This window comes from Dermacentor albipictus, chromosome 1, assembly GCF_038994185.2.
Source record: "Dermacentor albipictus isolate Rhodes 1998 colony chromosome 1, USDA_Dalb.pri_finalv2, whole genome shotgun sequence".
In the NCBI taxonomy this organism is placed as follows: domain Eukaryota; kingdom Metazoa; phylum Arthropoda; class Arachnida; order Ixodida; family Ixodidae; genus Dermacentor; species Dermacentor albipictus.
Genome location: NC_091821.1, coordinates 336,512,295 through 336,532,782, shown reverse-complemented (window position 1 = coordinate 336,532,782; position 20,488 = coordinate 336,512,295). Strand labels below are relative to the sequence as shown.

At 45.4% G+C, this 20,488-nt stretch overlaps 1 protein-coding gene across 7 annotated transcripts in view; it reads right to left on the bottom strand.

Annotated features, from left to right (window-relative positions):
- Positions 1 to 20,488, bottom strand: part of LOC139054560 (platelet binding protein GspB-like) — a 249,237-nt gene that overhangs the window by 15,064 nt on the left and 213,685 nt on the right. For all 7 annotated transcript variants that reach the window (XM_070531699.1, XM_070531703.1, XM_070531698.1 and 4 more), the window contains exons 3-7: positions 13,754 to 14,000; positions 9,551 to 9,776; positions 6,104 to 6,213; positions 5,030 to 5,345; positions 1,203 to 1,439 (exon numbers count right to left, since the gene is read on the bottom strand). In XM_070531699.1, the coding sequence (XP_070387800.1) occupies positions 1,203 to 1,439; positions 5,030 to 5,345; positions 6,104 to 6,213; positions 9,551 to 9,776; positions 13,754 to 14,000 (1,136 nt within the window). The remainder of the gene's footprint in view (positions 1 to 1,202; positions 1,440 to 5,029; positions 5,346 to 6,103; positions 6,214 to 9,550; positions 9,777 to 13,753; positions 14,001 to 20,488) is intronic.

The window sequence follows — 20,488 nt, the reverse complement described above, 5'->3', positions numbered from 1 at the left end:
AATTGTAATTATTTCGACACTAAAATTGGCCTTCGTCAGGTAATTCGAACTTTGCCAGTCAGCACACATGCGCCTGACCCCTATGGTGACCCCAATAGCAACCCCTTTAGTAAAATTATGGGGTATTACGTACCAAAACCACGATCCGATTATGAGGCATGCTGTAGTGGGGGACTCTAGAAATTTGGACCACCTCGGATCCATTAATCTGCACCTTACTTTAAATACATTGGTACTGTCGCATTTTGCCCGCCTATAAGATGTGGCCGCCGTGGCCAGGATTTGATCCCATGACCGCTTGTTTAGCAGCCCGACACCATAGCCATGAAGCAACCATGGCAGGGTCACCAATTTAGTTGCAATGTCTGTCTCAGCAAAGCTTAAGGGACAGTGAAAGCGATGAACACAAGTCATCTCCCGTCGAAAATGACCATCTTCAGCCTGCCCTAGAAATATTTTCAAGCTATAAGCGTAGGTCAAAATGTGATTACTATATTTACCCAATGCAATGCATGCTTTTTTTATTATTATTATTTGTCCATGGGCAGAAAATTGCGTGCGTTGGTGCAAAACTTATGTAAATAAATGTTTTTCAGACACAGAGAGTGCAATCGGATCAGACATCAAAACCTTTCGCGGCGTTTGTATGCTTTACCGCATAACAGCAATGTTTTGCAGCAAAGCTGACTTTAGCAAATTGGCCACTATAGTGGAGCACATTTCTCTAACAAAAAAATCAGGTGCTTGTTACATTTCCGCTTTGTTTGTAAGCGTCAATGTCATTTCTACGATAGTTTTCTAGTTCGGACAAATATAAAATAGTCGCCAATTTGAATCGGGGGCATCTTAGAATCAGGCAAATATTGGCAAATTGATTAGCAGTGTGTTCTGGCAGTTTTTATGTATCTTGTTTAATTTGACCCACTGGTAATTGCGGTCAATTTCGTCGGCCCGTCAGGGTCGAATTAATGGAAGTCGACTGTATTGAGATTAAAAATACATGGTGTTCTACAGGCGTGAAGTTATAAAAAGCTAAATACCTTGCTATATTGAGGATTTCATTATATTGAAGTTTGCTATATCAAAGTCTAACTGCGCAATTCATTGTCTTTTTTCTGTTGTGCTGGTTATCTACAGTAAGATATGAAATCTTTGCAACCGATTTCCCTGTCAAGATATGTAAAATTAGGCCAAGAGTTTACCTGGCTGTGTACTGGCTGGCTTGATAGTTTCCGCTGCTGGTTGTGCGGCAACAGATGCATGTAGTGCCAGTGGAGGCGGCGGGGGCGCTTTGCGCTTCTTGGCATGCCCTATTGTGCCAGCCTCCGAGATGGTGCTCTGAGGCCGCACTGCCCTGCTGCCAGTCTCCACCGGTGCACTTCGTCGGTGCACAGCTGCTGTTGTCCCTGTGGTCCGCGATGGACTCTCTTGCCTTAAATCTGAGAGCGGAAAGGAGACACGTGAGCCGTCCTGTACAGTGAAGTAATGTGAAGACAAGCAAGTTGACTGTCTTAGAGCCATCGCGCTGCAACAGCGCTGGCTTGTTTGCTATGTGCACCAAAAATGTCAGCCTCCCAACTCTTCAAGATGGATTCACAAAACAGATTGGATTGATGGTTCATTCAACAGACCAAGCATAGCATGGCGCATTGGCAGCTTATTGCAGGGCAAGCCTGCAGGGTTCAAAATCAGATCACTATTCAGAGCAGCTCGGCAATGTTATGCTTCTTCTGCAGAGTGAATCAGTGATATGGTCTTTCCCGTGAGCCTGCCTTTAGGACTATTGCAAGCGACAATATATCAATGGGGCTCTAAAAAAATGCTTTGTCAAAGTTGAACTTTCCTTTCCACTGTTTCTTTCTTCTTTTGTAAGCATGACAGATGGCGCAGAGCTGGGCTCAGTGTCCTGCTCTGCAATCTTTGTAAATGATGCTCGACAAGTTGTGCATAATCATACTGCATTATTCCCTAGTGTTCTTTTTTTGTCAAAAGGCTTATGTATATGTATGCTCTATTCTCCTGCACAACGAAGTGAGCCAATGGTTTATGCAACTCTAAATGGTGTAGCAGCATTGGTAGATGATTACAGAGGATTGAAACACAAGAAAAGGCTAACAAGAATGTTGCAGAAACATTTTACAAAAGGCTTCTTTGCTGCTGCTTCTTCGTTGACAAGGCCTTTACTCTACTTTCCTGCCAACCAGTAGGACAGGAGGTACAGGTGTGCACACGTACAGGTGGACAGCATCTACCACTACACCCATTCAGTTGTATCTCAGTTCTTCACCAATGCACTTGCAAACGAGCCGTCTTTTCATGACACGGAAAAAGATTGGTCAAAGCAGCATTTCTTCTTCGAAGCCATCCTGGTTCAACAAAAGTGAACAGCTATTAATGCCAAGAGGTTGAAACAAGCAAGGCAGATGGCTGACGAAATGTTTCGTAGTGTCCTGCATAACCTTGAAAAGTTCTTTTTCCCTTATTTTGCCACTTGTGATGTAAATGTGTCAGCGAGAAGTTCACCAGCCGAAAGGACCCTACTGTTCAGTCTGTAGCTAGCAGTTCTTAAGATATCCCAGACAAAGACTAGTTTGTTCATAGACAAAGTTTTCATTCTTCTGCTCACATACGTGCAGAGAACGACACCAGTGCACTGGCGTTAAGAGCTAACCTTTCAGAGCACATACAAGACCATACGACTTGTAACATATAGTATGATTTGACCATTCTCACACAAGTTTCATACATGATATCACTAGTTCAAATTTAGCCTAGGCGAAAGAGTGAACCAAGACCTGCACTTGGTCAATCTTTACATTCTGCTGAAACTTAATTCAGCCCAGCGCATCAGCACAGTAACAGCACATGCCTGATCATCTACACAGACAGTCACTTTACAAAAACAGCACCAACAGAATGGCTTTAGCAAAAATAAATTAATCAGATGAGCTTCCTTTTTCTGAAGGGCCTCCTCACTAAAGGTGTCGCTGGATATCATCTGGCCTTTGACACAAGTAAGGCAAAGCGGTTTATTGCCAGGCCCAAGAAAGATCCCATCCGCGACTCAGTAAATATTTCTTATGACACCACCTTCACGAAATACTAGTTGCTGTGAAATCACTTTTTGAACATTGATACCTTCATGCACTAAACATTCGTAGAACAGGGTTCTATGATAATCTAGGCCACTGTCCTTTATTGCTTGCGCAGTGAACTGGCATGCACAAAAGCATGCTTCTTTGGAATATGTTGTACAACTCACTCCTGTGCTTGCACTACAATGCAGGTGAGGACGGTTATCTAATCAGCTAGTGGGAAATCTGTCGCTATGAACGACAAAGTTTGTTACAGATATTGCAGCAAAAAATGCTCATGCAGAACCGATCGGCAAGCAGTGTGAGCGAATTCAAATAGCCCACATGTTACTCAGAGTCTGTTTTTTTATTGTTCATTTAATCTGTTGTACTCATGACAGCTATCATAAAGATGGTGCCTACTAAAGAATGACGCATACAATTCTGCACCTCTTGTTAATCGTTACTGTGGCGCTGAAGACAGTTACTCATTTACCATTCTGCAGGAGCAGGTTTGATTCTTCACAGGGGATTAAATTTTTGTAATTTCTTTTTTATGCGGTCATCGTATTGAAGCAAGAGAGATACTAAGCCAGGCCAAAGTGGGTAGAAGTAGGCAAAGAATGCTACCACATTAAATGTTGTCATTCATAGAATGGGTCCAAGCTTATCTTTGCCCAGTGCTTGAGTGTAAAGATACACTCTGAGGTGCATTTGATGCTAGACTCTGAAAAACAACAGTTTAGTAAGCCATCGGTACTGTGGCTAGGTCCTTTTGCCGGACTAGATCCACCAGCAGAACTTCAACATTACAGATTAAGAAGGTCAGTGATGCAGTGACATTACTAGCTCACTAGAAGCAAACACTGCAGCATATAGTGTTGAGAGAGTCGCATGGACACTACAGCAATTAGTGAGTTCAAGAAACATTTTGACCTTTTATGTGTCACCACAATGCAGAATTAGATACACAAAGATGATTGAGAAAGCACAGAATAATAGAGTTGCATGTTTCGTCATCCTTTGCACTTAATGGGAACTCAGGCTCAAGCTGTTTTTGTACACTCTACATTCATGCAGCTTACGGTTCATCAAAGCCCAAGGTTGTGACACCTACAAAGTTAGCAAATAGTATACCTTTTGTATTATCACCTTCCCCAGCTCTCTATCAAGAGCCAGTGTTGAAAAATCTACGAAACTAATAGCATCACCACAACACAAAACTCAAAGTGGCGGAAACAATTTTTAAGAAATTAATGCTGCCCTCCGCCACAAATCTGTCCAGCCTTGTCCTGTCCACAATAAAAATCATCCTGATGTTGTGACGATGATAATAAAATTAAATTTAGACGTTTGAAGGAAAAGGAGGAACCACTGCTGGCATCAAACCTCAGAAAATTGATGCTCTGGCCAACTGGACGAAGACAACATCACCAAAGTATGAGTGATGAAATGCTACAATGTATGCAACAGTCTTAAAACAAGCAAGGGAAGCGAAAAAAAATGTGCAGTGCAGCCACAGTCACTGCTGTAGAAAAAAGACGTACAGAAGCATTGGTCTGTGGAAACCCACATGAAGAAACTCCTAACAGCAGCACAGGTTCGTAATGTTGTTGTGTGCCCAGGACATTTTGATGTCAGTGTAAACTCCAATGCGTTGTTATGGCAACATGCACCTTAACAGGTGTTCATTGTCTCTGATGTGTAGGAGATGAACGTTGGGCAGATCTGCAAGAACTCTTTCACCTCCTTTCCCCGTCTATTACCTACCTATTAACCCCGCCCTAGAGCAACACAAGATAGTTATGCTTTTTCAGTGAACCTCCCAACTCCTGTTGTTTAAAGACACAGTAAATGAAATGTACTGACTGCAGAACAACACCGATTGTCTGTAAAAGGTATGTGGTTGTCATTGCATCGTGATTAACGCATCTTCTTCCCTAATCCATACTCACTGCAGTTGGGCCTCCCCTGCACTGCCTCGGGTGAAGGCGTGTCTGGCAGATCACTCAGCACTGATGCCTCATGGTAGCCACTGGAGTCCGAACTCTGACGCGAGTGGCCCGCACCTTCGCGTCGGCCTCCTTTGGCTGGGAGCGTGGTAGTGTCACCCTCCTGCTCGGGAATAGTGGGTGGCGGGGACGCCGGCAGCGGGGGTGGCGGCGCTGGTCGCTTCTTGCTTGTGGGTCGCGCAAACACTGTTGGTAGCTCGTTTCGCGTGGGCGACGTCCCTCTGCTGCTGGCACCGTCGCTACTTGAGCCTGTCAGGCTCTGTAGTGAAGAAGAGAGAGTGATGTCCAAAAATAAAGCAGAAAATTTAAAAAAACCTCTTCTTGTTCTTGCAGAGCACCACTAGCTCTGAGTAAATGTTCAGTAACCCACATGTTTGTGCCTACAAGCCTAGATGTGCAATCATGGGCACACGTGCACAGGCTTTCAATGAACACCTACACCGAACAAGTAGCTGATCGGGGTTTACATAAAGCAAAGAAATAAGAGTGATAACACCCCTAGATTCAAGTGAATTCATGTGCATCAGCTTTCCATTAAGCAGAGCCAGCCCCCAAGACAGCTATTGTTAGGCTGCAATACCTGTCCCCAAAGTGTGATGCAAACACATCGGAGCTCGACGAGATCACTTCAGTTTACATGGCCTTTTAGAGCAACTAACAGCATGCACCATCTCACTGTGTTATAGTCATCTCAAAATGCAACTCGGAGACATCGAACACAGACAAGAATGCAGTGGCAACCACCCACTCAAATTTAATGTGACCGCAACACATTAAGCAAAGAAACAATAAAAGAAATGCAAGAAGAAGCAAGAAAGGACTGCGTTTCATCAGGTATCCTTTTACTGTGCTGTTTTTACATGATACACAGCTGCTTACAAACTATATAGCCCACCCTGACAATTGTTTAAGGTTTCCGCAAAGTTGTGCAGAGGCTCATTAACAAACTTTAAAAATACCACCGCATGAAAATATGCAACAAAATGCTCCGCTAATTCAAAAAACAACCTTACTCACCCCTTTGCTACCCGAATGGTGCGGAAAGACCTGGCTTCCTCTTTTGTTCTCCTGGTTGAGAGAGTAGCTCATGATGTCCGCTGTGGAGTTTTGGATGTTGTTTGCCAGCGCTGCAAAAACAAAGTGTCATCATTACATATTGAGCAGGATTTAACTAATAAGCATTCTGGCTGACTATATGTTAAGGAAGCAATAAAATTGCAATCAGGGTTGAAGAGAGATAACAGATGGTTTGGTTGTATAGAAAAAAAAAAGGTGAGAGTGGCATCAACAAGAGGGTGATTAAAATTGATTTGGAGGCAAGAAAAGATGAGGATGACCTAGAAGGTGAAAAGATGGTACATAAATACTATGCTCCGAGCAGTTTGCACAACGGACACCCAATTTCATTACCAGTCAAACATGTGCTGCCATTCACCTGCGGCCCTGTGTGAAGCTGATGCGCAAGGCACGTCATCAGCTCCACTCAATGGTGGCCAGGCACAGTGTGTACTGCGGGCTGTCAGATGCAGTACAGCACATTTACTAAGCAAATGTCATATCTTATGTTCGAATAAAAATGTGCAATGTCATTTGCAGAAACATTGACTGGCTTACGAAAAAAAAGATGGCCCCAGTTTTGCATTACATCAAGATGCATTGTGCATGAGGCCGCTTCTTATGCAAGGAATTGTAGAAAAACGCAAATGAAGCACATTATGCAGGACTAGATCACAAACATCCAGAGTAATTAATTTGATTGCAGTACCTTTATCATAAAGATGCTATTACCATCTATACTACAGCCGGATTGGCCAAGTGGCTTATCTGAGCACCACTCTTGCATTGCTTTTGTTGACAACTTGTGCATGCATTTCTATGCAATTAGGTGCATATCAGCTGCGTAATATAATCACATCAAGCAAGAAAAAAGAAAATGCTTTTTCCTTCATGTACCAGCCACAGCCACAGCAAAAATTATCAATGATCAGATCCCATTGCTGGAACTGAGCATAGCACTGAGTAGTTCACCTGCTCTTACCTGAAAGTACAGACCATGAATTCTACAAACCTTACCACGGGTTTGTATATGTTTGAGGATCAGTGCGACTGCCTACAAGTAGTCCCCTAGGACAGCCTGAATTTCAGCGGTTACTATGAAAAAGTAGCCTATGAAGCGACTGGGCTATCGTATTTTGAAGCATTGCAATTTTACTATTCAAAGATCGCTCGATCACACTCTGGTGTTGATTTAGATACATGCTGACGTCTCCGGGATGTCAAGTACAGTGCGACATAGTGGCATCCGAAAGTCTTTGCTTGCAGGAATGCTCAAATCTCCCTACAGCATACAACACTTTTTCTGAAAGGAACTTTCACCTTTTAGCAAGGTTGGCCACAACACAGAACGGCACAGAAGGAGGAATGAATAAGACATCAAGAACACCACAGATGCAGAAAATATGCAGTGCATTTATTGGCGTACACCATAAAGTCAATGGGAGCATGCACCATGAGTTTTGGGTGAATATTCCTTCTGAAGATGTAGAAAGCAACACATCACGGGCAGCATGTGCCTCACCACAGCTGAAATCGTTTGGTGGAACATTCCAAAGCATGCTCACAAAGAAGGTAGCGCGAGAAGTACGAGGCCATGGTAGTCACCCTTAGAATTAAAAATGAACAACCAATTACATGTTCTGTACAACATCCCGTTCAAATATTGTCCATCCAGTCATCAGATGTTCATTTACTGCCACTTAATGAAATTTGTTGCACTATTCCCTGCCGTACCATGCCTCTACATCCATACTTACCAAACCTATAGTGGTGCTCCTGCACAATCAAATTGTATGACTATCTAGTCTGCAGCACTCCAAAGCCTCTATACTAGGAGGATCTTAAAGCCAAAAAGTTTAAGGAGTGTGAATGACACAGGGAAATGAAAGAGTTTCCCGAGATAGTGGCCCAGTGAGAGAGTGAGGCATAGCTGATAGGTGATAGTGGTGGTGATGGTGGTGGCAATGAGTGTTTTTATGCTTCAGCAATGTAACAGCACAAATTATTAAGGCAGCCACCGATTCAACAGATCGAAAGGCTGTAGACATGCAGTAAGCAAACAACTCAAGGAGCTCAAGAAGGGAAGACAGGAGCTTTGTACAGTGCAGACATCAATTACATTTACACATAAAACACAAATACACCATCTTGGGAAACAATAAGATCACAGATGATCATAAGTCAACATACTCCCTCCCGAGTACAGTGGCTAACACTTACTCCACATTTATTTCCCAGGCGTGAGATACAGTGTTAGTGAGTGAGGAAGGGTGTGAGTGGGCGTGAGAACGAACGGGTGTGAGCGCCGATCAGTTTGACACTGCATGAGTATGAACAGGAGTGACTGCCAGTTAATGCGAGCACACACAAAAGTCAGCGACGGTGATTTTGAGTGGACATGTGTGTGAATGGGTGCAGGCAGCAGTGTATGCAAGTGAGTATGATCATGAGTTAGTGTTGGTGAGCATGAGTATAGGATTGTGAGTGAGTGCCAACGAGTGCGAGTACATATGAGTACGAGTGAGCACATAGCCTACAAAAATATTCTCAAGTCAGTAAGAGTGAGTATTCGCCCCTTCTGCCAACAATTGATTGAGCTTTGTAAAGAGCACACCACCATTAGTAAAACAGTTCAAATCAGGCTTAGTGCCTACTATGAAAAAAATATTTTATCATGTAAGTGGAGTCACTCCAAGCATTTGCTTCACCCAACAACACTGCTTCAATAATGGACGCAATAATTACTAGCCCAACGAAAAGTAAGAAGAACAAAATGGCATCAATTCATGGCATGATTAACTTAGCTAGATGACATGTGTGCATTCAAAGGCAAAGGAAATATAAAAACCAGAAAAACCAAAGATACTGATGACAACTGAACTTAAGATTCCCCAAATGAACATTGTCATGCACGGGGACACAACTCAAGCTAATGTCAAGCGCTCAAATACATTATTGCAGTAGTTGCTATAGGGAGGCACACTTCTGCCATGGCCAAGGACGTCAATATCTTTACTACTGGTACATCAAATTATGAGTTTATGACAGGCACTCCTTTGCCAGAAAAAGCACATCCACTCAATAGGGAGCTAAGCTTATATTTGCTACAGGTATAGCTTTAATAATAATTTCTACAGTATCCTATAAGCCATATTTGCACTCAAGAGACCATTGCAGCTCGAGTTCTATGAAAACACAAATGTGTTGCGCAAATGTTCCCAAGACAGCCACATGACATGTAATCTCATGACAGATTGAAAAGTAACTACTGCTTGAAGAAAAATGTAATGTTCTTTCTCATTTCGCTGACAAGGATGGTTTGCAGAGATTTTGCAGATGCAAAACTTTAATACACAGAAGTATCAGCAGGTGGTGATTTCACGAGAGGGATGCAAAATGGTTACATACTGCGATTGGAAAGCAGGGTGACCTCCGAGGACCCATACTCCTGCAAGGTGCAACTAAGGTCCAAGGGCCGGGTGGGGATGCCTGGCCGCACTAGCTGGTAGCCCTGGGGATCCAAGCTCTTCTCAGTGCAGACATTCTGGCGGAGCTCCCCCAGAGTTGTTGTCAGTGGCAACCGCAGAACCATCAGTTGTTGGCGGGGAAGCCGCACCTGGATGCGCTGCGTGGGCTGTGCACGACAAGATAAGATTTCAGTATGATAAATAGCAGTACATCAAAGAAAATGTCCATATTGGTTATAAAAAAACAAGTGCAAGCTCTCTATGTGCACATATAAAATTTAGCAGGACAAACCAACAGAAACAATAAAAGATGACGTGCAAAAACTTGCTGCATCTTTTTTCACTGTCTCTTGTGATTTTCACTGCTTGATTTCATGTGAGGTCATCCCAGCTTGCCCTCTTAATGATGCTCTCCTTCTAGCCATAAAAGTGCTGAAACAACAAAAAGTCCAAGTGCTGACGAAGAACAAATGTTACATGTGAAGTACCTACATGCTATCAAATTGAAATGTAGGAGAAAGTAGAATAAATATGCAAGGCATCTTTACATGGGCACATCACAGACATGAATTTACAAATGCACATCACCATGATGAGTTCAGTTTGAAATTCTCTGTGTAGTGTGCATGCCCATAGCAGATGAGACACCTATATAACCATGGCAGTGTCTGTTCAATGCAGGTGATTAAAGTGACAAGCTGTTTGCCCTTATGCGAGTTTCAAATCTGCACATTCTTCATGCATGTTACTGTCAGAAGAATGCGCATATTCCAGGTGGGATTATGCATGGCCTTTATTATGTGTGCACTCTATGTGCACATTTAATAGGAAGAATCTGCACATTTCATGCTGTAGCTAGGGTGCCTCCTCCTGCCTAATAATCTATTATAACTGCACATTGCTTTGTACAGCAATTTTGTTCCAGGTGATTTTCATAATGGTTTTCAACTCAATATGCCAGTGTTCCTAAAGATTCAAGCCAATATTTCTTGTGCCCTTTTCCCAAGCATCTTCATGAAGCATCATACATTTCAGTTCAGTAACAAAATCAATTTTATGCATACATGTGAAAATTTGCATGTGCTTTATTTAATAACTTCAAGCAAAAGCTACTTGCAGATTATTGGCTAGCCAATACAAATGGAAGCTTATACTCCGCTTGTTTGTGCAGTACATTGTTGCACTACAGCATAGTGCAATAAAGTAATGCCATCAAACCTCGATATATCGATCATGGATGTAATGAATTATCGGCTATAACAAATGTAAAGTTTGATTGATCATGCTTTATTTCAATGGAGTATTTTTCTGTTGCTGCGAAATCGATAATGCGGAACCTGACATGGCTTAAGTTATAGCAGGGTTAATTTTTGCTAGCATATGCCTCAAAATATATAGTCTTGTGGCAAGAATGTCACATACAGTCACCGAACGATTTTTCAAACGCCTGAATTTTTGAACATGCACAATTCCTGATACACCTCCACCTATCACCAATGCATAATAGAAATAACCAACATTTCGGACGCTGCACGGTGTTTCAGGCATTAACTGTCCGTGCGGTGCCGCAAACACGGCGGCTCTGAACAAAACTGCAGCCATGTCAATTGGCACGAAACCGCAACTTTGGTTGCCGAGTGACGACGAAGCTGCGCTTGTTAGGCCTAGCCGCCAAAGCAGTGCAGCCGGTTGCGAGACGCTTGCCCAATATGTTCCCACTCGTAGACCTTATCGGCGATTGAGCGCGAGGCCAGATGCACCGGCTAGACTGACGGCCGTCGCAGCAGAATACAGATCGACGCGCAGCCCCCTCCGCGTCCGAAATGTCTGTCATCGGCGTGCGAGTTTTGGCCAGCAGGTTGGTTTGGTTGGACCGCAGTCGAGAAGTCAGTGCACCGATCCCCCGCCTACAACTTCCTCCTCCTCCTTCTTCGCGCGATAACACCGATCGTACGGTTGCGTATTCGCGGCGGTGCAGAGAGCGAGCATGTGTCGCAAGATGTCGACGGATATCAAAATCCGCCGGAGACCCTTTGCAGGCTTGTCGGAGGCATCCTGCCAGCGTTCTTCTTTTTTTTTTCGCATAAACCTGATAGCGATTTCTTTTCTTTTTTCTCGTGTTAGTGTCCGATGCGACTTCCGTTACAACGAGGTTCGACTGTATACATTACATTTATACAGAAGTACTGATAATGCATTTGTGCGATTGGGTCGCTGCTGACAAAAGTTCAGAAGGAAATGTCAGCACAGAAGAGGAAAGGCAGTGATGTGTTAACCGGACGCGAGTTTCCAGTTTACTACATTGTACCAGACGAACTCGGTTAAGTCGAATTCTCGCATATAACGCACAATACGGGAACGTTTGTTTAGTTTTCCATAGACTCAACAAAACAAATCCGCTTCAGACGAACCACCTCTGACGTGCCCTTCGGTTAAGACGAACATTCGGAGTGACCGCCACCGCTACCTATCCTGGAGGCTAGGGTGCCTCGATGGGCCGCGCCCGGGGCCGCGCGCATCAAGGCACCCTGATGGAGGCCTGCGGCGTTCATCGCCCGTGAACAGATGTGAAAACAAGGGGAAACAAAAAACCCGCCGTGGTTGCTCAGTGGCTATGGTGTTGGGCTGCTGAGCACGAGGTCGCGGGATCAAGTCCCGGCCACGGCGGCCGCATTTCGATGGGGGCGAAATGCGAAAACACCCGTGTATTTAGATTTAGGTGCACGTTAAAGAACCCCAGGTGGTCAAAATTCCCCACTACGGCGTGTCTGTTATGAGTCCCCCACTACGGCGTGCCTCATAATCAGAAAGTGGTTTTGGCACGTAAAACCCCATAATCTAAGGGGAAACAAAAAGCGACAGTGACGTTTCACTTCGTGAACGCGGATGACGCGCAGGCGTATGGTTTCTACCGCGCATACGAAGCTATCGGCACTCGGTGCATCTACATTGTCCGCATATAGCAGATCGTATTCAAGACAGGGCTAGCGCCATCCGCTTACTAACTAAGCTAATAAGAATGGTGTCAGCGCGCACAGGGAAACATGAACACATCACACTCGATGACCGCGGACGCTCGCTGTCAAAACGCTGGCCTGAGGAATCGCGGCAAGTGCAGCGAGCGAAGCGACCTTCGCGCTGTCTGACGCTTCAACGCAAACCGACCGTTGAGAACACAGCGCACGAAAAACTACGAGCCATCGGCCACCTAGACTGTGGCCCCAAAGCAGATCGCGTTCAAGATAAAGACCGCGCGACCGCGCGCGGCCGCAGTACAACACCCCCCCCCCCCTTCTCTCCCCTCCCCGGTGCCATGCACGCGACGATGACCTGCATCGATGAGGTGGCAGATGCCTGCTTTAACTACATAGGGAACTTTTTCCATCAGCACGAAGGCACAGAAGGATTTTGAAGGTCATTAGGTGAGATGACATTGATCGTGGCTGCTCGCCGATTTGCACAGAAGCGCCAAAAATCCATCACGGACTGGATGAAACCAAGCAAGAGTACCTAAATAGATGCTTTTTATGTCATTCACCCCCGTTTCAAGTCTATTTCCTTTACCGTTTTGAAGTAAGATAATTGGATGCACCTTGTCATGTTGCCAATTATTCTGACAAGACGAACTTCTGATAAGACGAACAAATTTTCATGGTCCCTTCGAGTTCGTCTTACAGGGACTCACTGTACTTCCTTATGGCAGCCAAGAAGAGCTCCCGCTTAATTTGTAGATTGACACATTGAACATGTAGGAATGGATATAGACGCTATTGGACAGGAACACGCAAAATAAAGCTATATTTACGAGAAGGAAAGTTAAAATCCTCGCAAATAGCAAGAAGCTACAAAGAAATCGATATGGATTCTTCGGAAAGAGCATCACAGACGAAAAAAGATTTCGCCAGGCCTGGGAATCGAATTTGTCACCGTACTTTTTTTTTAGGAAAGTTAATATTTAAATCGGGCTAACCGGAAAAATCACTAGGCGTACATTTGGCAGCCCGAGGGCGAGTCAATCGATAACATGAAATGCAAGAACACAGATTGATAAGTAAGCGCACTGTTGCATCTAATAAAGTGTCACGATAAGCTGTCAGAAAAAAATAAATTTGAAGATAAATTGCTATATCGTCTCGCCCCTCACCTCGAACGGCTTGGAAGGCGGTCTCATGCCTTTCCTGTGCCAGAATGCAGGATCGGCCACTCCTCCAGATACGGCCGGGGCACCCTTGGGCACAATCAGCAGGTGGCTCACGTCAAGCGAGCCAATGGCTGTGTTGGGCTTGCACGTCAGCATGTCCCCGCGGTCATTCGGTGCTTGCACCAGGTGGCCACTCGGGTTGATCTTGTGCGCCGTGGCCACCTGCACCAGCAGGTCCATGACGGGCGTTCTGAAACATACGACGAGAGTGCACAGTCTCAGAGAAAACATCGCGCACATTTCCATGCAACTGCAGAAGAGAGCATAGCTACAGGTGGTATTAAAGAGGCGTCATATCTTAGATGGCTAACTGGTGCAGAAAAACGCTGTGTATATTAAACCTCCTCTCAAGTGTCGCTTGCAGTTTGGATTGCAAAAAACAATTGGACGATCAATCTGGCTAGTCTGCATATCATTCACAATAACTTGCTATTTCTTTTTCAGGTCATCGTAAAAGTGGTGCTATTCTAATATATGTGAGGAGAAAGTGACTCAGAAGCGTTGTTTTAGCATGATTCAAACGGGGTATCGAGGAATGTTCCCGTCTTTGCACAAGCCAGTTTAAATGTAAGGGTCAAAAGATCAATAATTCAACTAATTGATTGATTGATTGATTGATTGATTGATTGATTGATTGATTGATTGATTGATTGATTGATTGATTGATTGATTGATTGATTGATTGATTGATTGATTGATTGATTGATTGATTGATTGATTGATTGATTGATTGATTGATTGATTGATTGATTGATTGATTGATTGATTGATTGATTGATTGATTGATTGATTGATTGATTGATTGATTGATTGATTGATTGATTGATTGATTGATTGATTGATTGATTGATTGATTGATTGATCGATCGATCGATCGATCGATCGATCGATCGATCGATCTAATTTTGACGTTCAATGAAACAAAAGAACTACGATAGATGCAGCAGTGGCAGACACAGCTGAGGGTTCCCAAATAGTTTTTGGCCACTGGCTTGTGCCCCTCGTTACGAGGCACAGAACAAATCAACGAGGACAAGTGGCTCTCCACTATCAAGAGCCCCGATGCCGGGGCGCAACTATGGGCTGTCGAGAGGGCCCACGATGCGGCGGTCGGGCAAGGCCTGACTGTCCCAACGTGGGAGCGGCCCGCAGCGCGCTGAGTCGCGCACCTCAGGACATTCATTAACGTTTTGCATCTGGTAGAGGTGTCTGATCCTATTCGCCAAAGGCGTTCCTTCGGTACACTTGCCATGTCAATCGTAAAAGAGAACAGCCTCGAAAGCCTAAGCAAGGACAACGTTACTGTCTTTTGAAAAAAAAACGAATGACAGTGCAGGCTCCTGCAATTTACTAATTAAGGACAATGCGTATCTTGACATTTTTACCTAAACAGAAACTGATGACAGTACTCTACGATCGGGACATCACGAAAAGCAGTAGGCTGCAGTGCATCCAATTTTGAACTGACAACAGAATTTTCAAAAACTCCCTGCCATTGCGGAAGGGGTGGAAGTAATGCGCATTGGACAACCGATGATGCGCTAGTTTCTGACCAGAATTTTTTTTTAGTATAGTTAAGCTGTTGAGAAAGTTATTAACCTAACTTCAGCTATCAGGTCAATTACAACGCGCGCAGCCGGAACCTACACCGAGGCCACTTTATCCTCGTGTAACAACAAATCAGAGTACTCCTTTCATGTTGAATTCTTTTTGACCTGACCTTAACTAGGGCACCCATATATATGCACGCCGCTGTTTTCTTCTTGTTCTTCAAGGTCCATTTACACGTACGCGCGAATCCGGTGCGAACTTGTTACGCGAAACACGCGCGAAGCCCCCCAGACGAGAAAACTCAATTCGGGTCTTTAACAACGCTAATCGAAAGGCAAGGCACGCACAGCCATTTAAACTTCAAAGCCTCCAATACGCGCGAAATAAAAGGGCCGTGTGCAGGGGGGAACAAAGAAAGAAAAATAAAAAAAAAAGAAAGGAAGGTGGTACGACTGGTCGGGGGGCGCATAAAACATACGCGCGCTGAATGAAATGCTTGCGAACCAGGAATAATGCCAAGTGAAACAGAGAGAGAGAGAGGGAGGGAGGGAGGGAGGGAGGGAGGGAGGGAAGGAGAGAGAGTGTGGCCGCGAGCCAAACCCTTGAATCCGACGCTGAGTCGTATTGGTTGACAGCGCTATCAGCTGTAACTATAGGACAACACACACGGCAATAAGGTAATTCGGAGGTGTCGAGCGCAGACTTGGCAAAACAATCGTGTGCGGTCGAGCGAGGGGCCGGGCTGCGCACGCGCTACATGCGAAGACCACGTGCGAGGAGGATTGCGCGTGCCTACGTTTTTCCTTCATATATGGAAGTTCTAGAGTATACAAAGCACGAAAGGCTTGCATTCGCTGCTGCGTGCGCAAGAGCGAATGTTTCTCCGCTTGGGGCGCAGGTACGTTTATCAATCGCGGGTGCAAGCAGCCCCGTGCGGCTTGCGCATGCTGGACAGGGCTGAACCATATGCCGGGTGTCCCACGTAACTTGTGCCAAATCTTTTTTTTAAAATATACGAGTCCCATGTAGCTGGACAGAACCGAGGTAATGTTTGCCGTCACTTGGAGCAAGCCATGCTATCTTTTTCTGTATTTGCCTAATTACATAAAAGTTACGTAACTTCTCAAGTATTGAAATGAACGCAAAATTGTCAGAGTATTGTTGTAGGCCATGAAAAATTCCCGGCTCATCTTTCCGTTGCTCTATACATGCAACAGAAAGATAGACGGGGAATTTTTCGTGATGCGCTACAATTTCCTGATTGACAATTTCGCGCTGACTTTCACTTTTGAGAAGTGTTATATCTGGGCTTTCAATATTTGAGAAGCGGATCGCGCACGCTAAAAGATACGCCCTCCACAAACGGCGTCCGCAGGTCTGCGCATGCGCAGACCCAAACTCTGCGCGGGTTCCTTTTTGCAAGCAGAACAAACGGCGCAACATGTCGCGACCACGTGGTCGCGCATAATGTCCCGAATATGAATTGCCCCCAACGAGCGAGCCCCTTTGGATGCTCTGCTGTTCGGCGCCGCCACACCCACACACCCCTCACACCCCTCACTGGTACGAAAAGCGAATCGTGCGTTACTGCAATACTTGAGGTACACCGGTTTAAGTGACCGTTTATAGTGTCCCTGTGCATAGTGTCCCTCCCACACGTACTCTGTGCTTACTCTCTCCCTTTCTTCTTCTTTCTATTCCCCTTTCCCCCACCCCCAGTGTAGGGTAGCAAACCGGATACTCTTCTGGTTGACCTCCCTGCCTTTCCTGTCCTTGCTTTCTCTCTATCTCGGCGCCGCCGGACTCGTGCATGGAAACGGCGCTCCGCCCGTCCATCCACGCCGCTGTGGCATCAAGGGTCGCCGAAAGCCGCGCGGTAAGAAACGCGCAGAGAGAAAAACGGAGACGAACGCGCCCGACGGCGGGGACGAACGGCGGAAAGATTTTGCCATTCTGGCGCAGTAGCGTCGTTCTTCGGCGTCCGCCCCGGAGCCACGCTGCGACCATTAGAAAATCGCCATTCTCCCCCGCGCTTTCCTTTTCCAGTCTTTTGTCACGCGCGCGCATCGTCGCCGTCGTATGCTCTGTCGCACGCGCGCGCACCACACACACACAGACGTACACGCACACGTACCTGACCACGCCGGTATCGCGTACCGTTTCCTCTCGAATCTAAGCACCCCGCACTTGCGATTTCATGGCCGCGGTTGTCTAAGCAGGCAAGGATGCGCAGGTCCGCGAAGGATGTCCGGCCAAAGCAACGATTTACTTCACCGGAAACTCAAAATTGAACGGTCCAAAAAGTGGCATAGTCCGGGGGTCACACCGGGCACATGCATCAAACACCGCCCCCCCCCCCGCGTTCCCCAAATTTGTCTTAGTATGCGGCGTACCCAGCCCCCCTCCCCTCTCATCTATATCTTTCCCCGAAAAAAACTTCTGGCTAAGTCATCGGGTCCAAACTCACGTCAAACCGACAAGACGACGCCGGGTACAAAAGGTAACCTATCTGCTCACCGTCACGGTTACGTCATACGGTCACGTGACATGGAGTCGTGCCTTGGAAAACACTCCTGCTGCTCGCGGTATATCCCGAAAGGATATGTCATCGCGTTGCATGAAACTGTTGCGGCGCCTCGCTTTCGAAGGCACTACAAGGGACACAGCCTTTTTTCGTGTAAGAGGACTGCTTACATCCGAAATATTTCGTAATTATTATTGCGCCAGCAACTATATGGACACTCTAAGCGAATTATTGGCATCGGCGTCGCCGTCGCAATGACGTTCCGTATATGTATATGCATGCTATATGCCACGCTATACAACATGCGATATATGCAGGTTACATTCCCACACCATTCTACCACTAAAGTTGCCTATACAAGATCTTATACGTCTGACGAAACTATTCCTCAGAATTTTTAAAATAGCAGCCCACAAACAAATGTTATGAAAGAGACACCGACAGCGCATGCTTTTAATCTTAAATCTTTTGATACTTAAGTATTAAAAGTGCGCAACAAAAGCAAAGCTCAAACCTGAAAATTACGCAATTGTATTGGCGCGGCTGTGCACAACCTCCATAATCTACCCAGATAAGAGGTTTGAAACATAACGGATACTGAAAAGTGATGGTAAAGTCGATAAGAAAGGCGTTGGCTCTAATTAACAAACATCAAAGAAATTGTCCAATGGCAGTATTCAAACAGAGGACCCCTATCACAACAGCTAGTTTTCACTTAGCTTACGTTTATTTCAATTCACACTGCCACCACAACTACGAGCCTTACACCTGGTGCAATATTCTAACATGCTGCTATCGCATTCATTGCTTCGCCCTTATGGTGACCCTATGATTTTTTTTTACTTTTTTACAAGCGTTAGCATTAGGAATATCAAAGCGGGAAAAAGTATATATGACGCGGACCACCGCCAATTATAGTTCGCTCCTCGAAGAAGCAGGACGTGTGTGGTGAACGCGGTTTACATCACGGATACGGGACTTCAAAGAGGAGCGACGTAATGCTAACTGCGTTTTCGCATTTGCCACTAAATAGCCAGATTTCTTTTTCTTTTCAACGTCTTCCGTCCTGGCAGCAGGGAACGAGGGAGGGTGGCCCTCGTTTCGAGGTGTGCTTACATTCGAGAAAGCGCGGCAGCGCTGAGAACCAACTTTACGACTGCGCCAAAGTTGTGCGGTCGTGCCAAGAGGAAATCTCGCCGTAGCGCGGGGCTTTTCCTTGATCTACACTGCGTACGCGACGGACTCTCGGACAAAAGAGAGAGAGAGAGACGTACACAGCATACTCACCATTGCGCAAGCAGAAAGAAAACAAAGTGAAAATGAACTGAAATACACGTGTCCTCTACAAAAGGCTCACAGAAGGGGGAATTTAAGAAAAGGGGACAAACGGACGGAGAGGTGAGTGAGTGAGTGAGTGAGTGAGTGAGTGAGTGAGTGAGTGAGTGAGTGAGTGAGTGAGTGAGTGAGTGAGTGAGTGAGTGAGTGAGTGAGTGAGTGAGTGAGTGAGTGAGTGAGTGAGTGAAGTGAGTGAGTGAGTGAGTGAGTGAGTGAGTGAGTGAGTGAGTGAGTGAGTGAGTAAGTGAGTGAGTGAGTGAGTGAGTGAGTGAGTGAGTGAGTGAGTGAGTGAGTGAGTGAGTGAGTGAGTGAGTGAGTGAGTGAGTGAGTGAGGAGAGCAGAATGTGACTGATTTGTCTGCGCGCATTCTCTTGCAAGACCATGACACACAAGTTTGGGCTTAAATCGGCCGGTGCGATTTTTTTTTTCTTTTGGAAGAAGCTGTAGTACGTGATTCCCAGCTACGTCTCTGCAGAGCTTTCTCTCCGTAAGCAACCAGAATGACACGCGCAGTTGTTCTCGTGGTGATTACATATTTAAGCAATATGCTGCCCACACAGCAAATTCTAATGCACGTTGATGCTTTTCTATCAATAAAAACAGAAAACTATAAGTCTGAATATCTTCCGTTTTGAGCTAAATATCCTTTGAAACTTTCTAACATTTGTAGAGATTCGCTCATGCCTTATTACTGTGCGGAAAAGCACTTGGCGGTTTGGACCGTTTGGCAAGTCCTTCCGGTCGGCGAACCGTATTGCCGTACGGTTGATACGCAATACGCATGACGAAAACTATATTTATAGAGTTTAGCACTCCTGCATGCATCTGCACTATTCTGGAACGCCTCAGCAAGTGGCGGCAACAGCCCATGGCATTCATTATAACGAAGCTCGTGAGAAAAGTCTGCAGGGTAAAGTCGAAAAATTCAAGATATAAAGATAGGTAACGAGGAAAGCAGAAAAGTAGGAGGGACACCAAGATGACGCAACATCTCTGACGTAGATAAGGTGCCGTTTACGCGACAGAAACTAACGTAATGATGGAAATCTCCAATAAGGAAAGCTGGCTCTCTTCTAACATCGACAGAAGCTCCGCGAGAGAACACGTGACGTAGGCGACACAAGCCGCGCGTACGCCTCCAAAGCTTCTTTCTGCAACTTCCTTTCCAAACATAAATAATGGCAGCGCGATCAAGAACATCAGACGCCCGAGAACACAGAATACCACGCGTCACCCGATCTCGGAGACCACGCAAAAATGATGCTCGT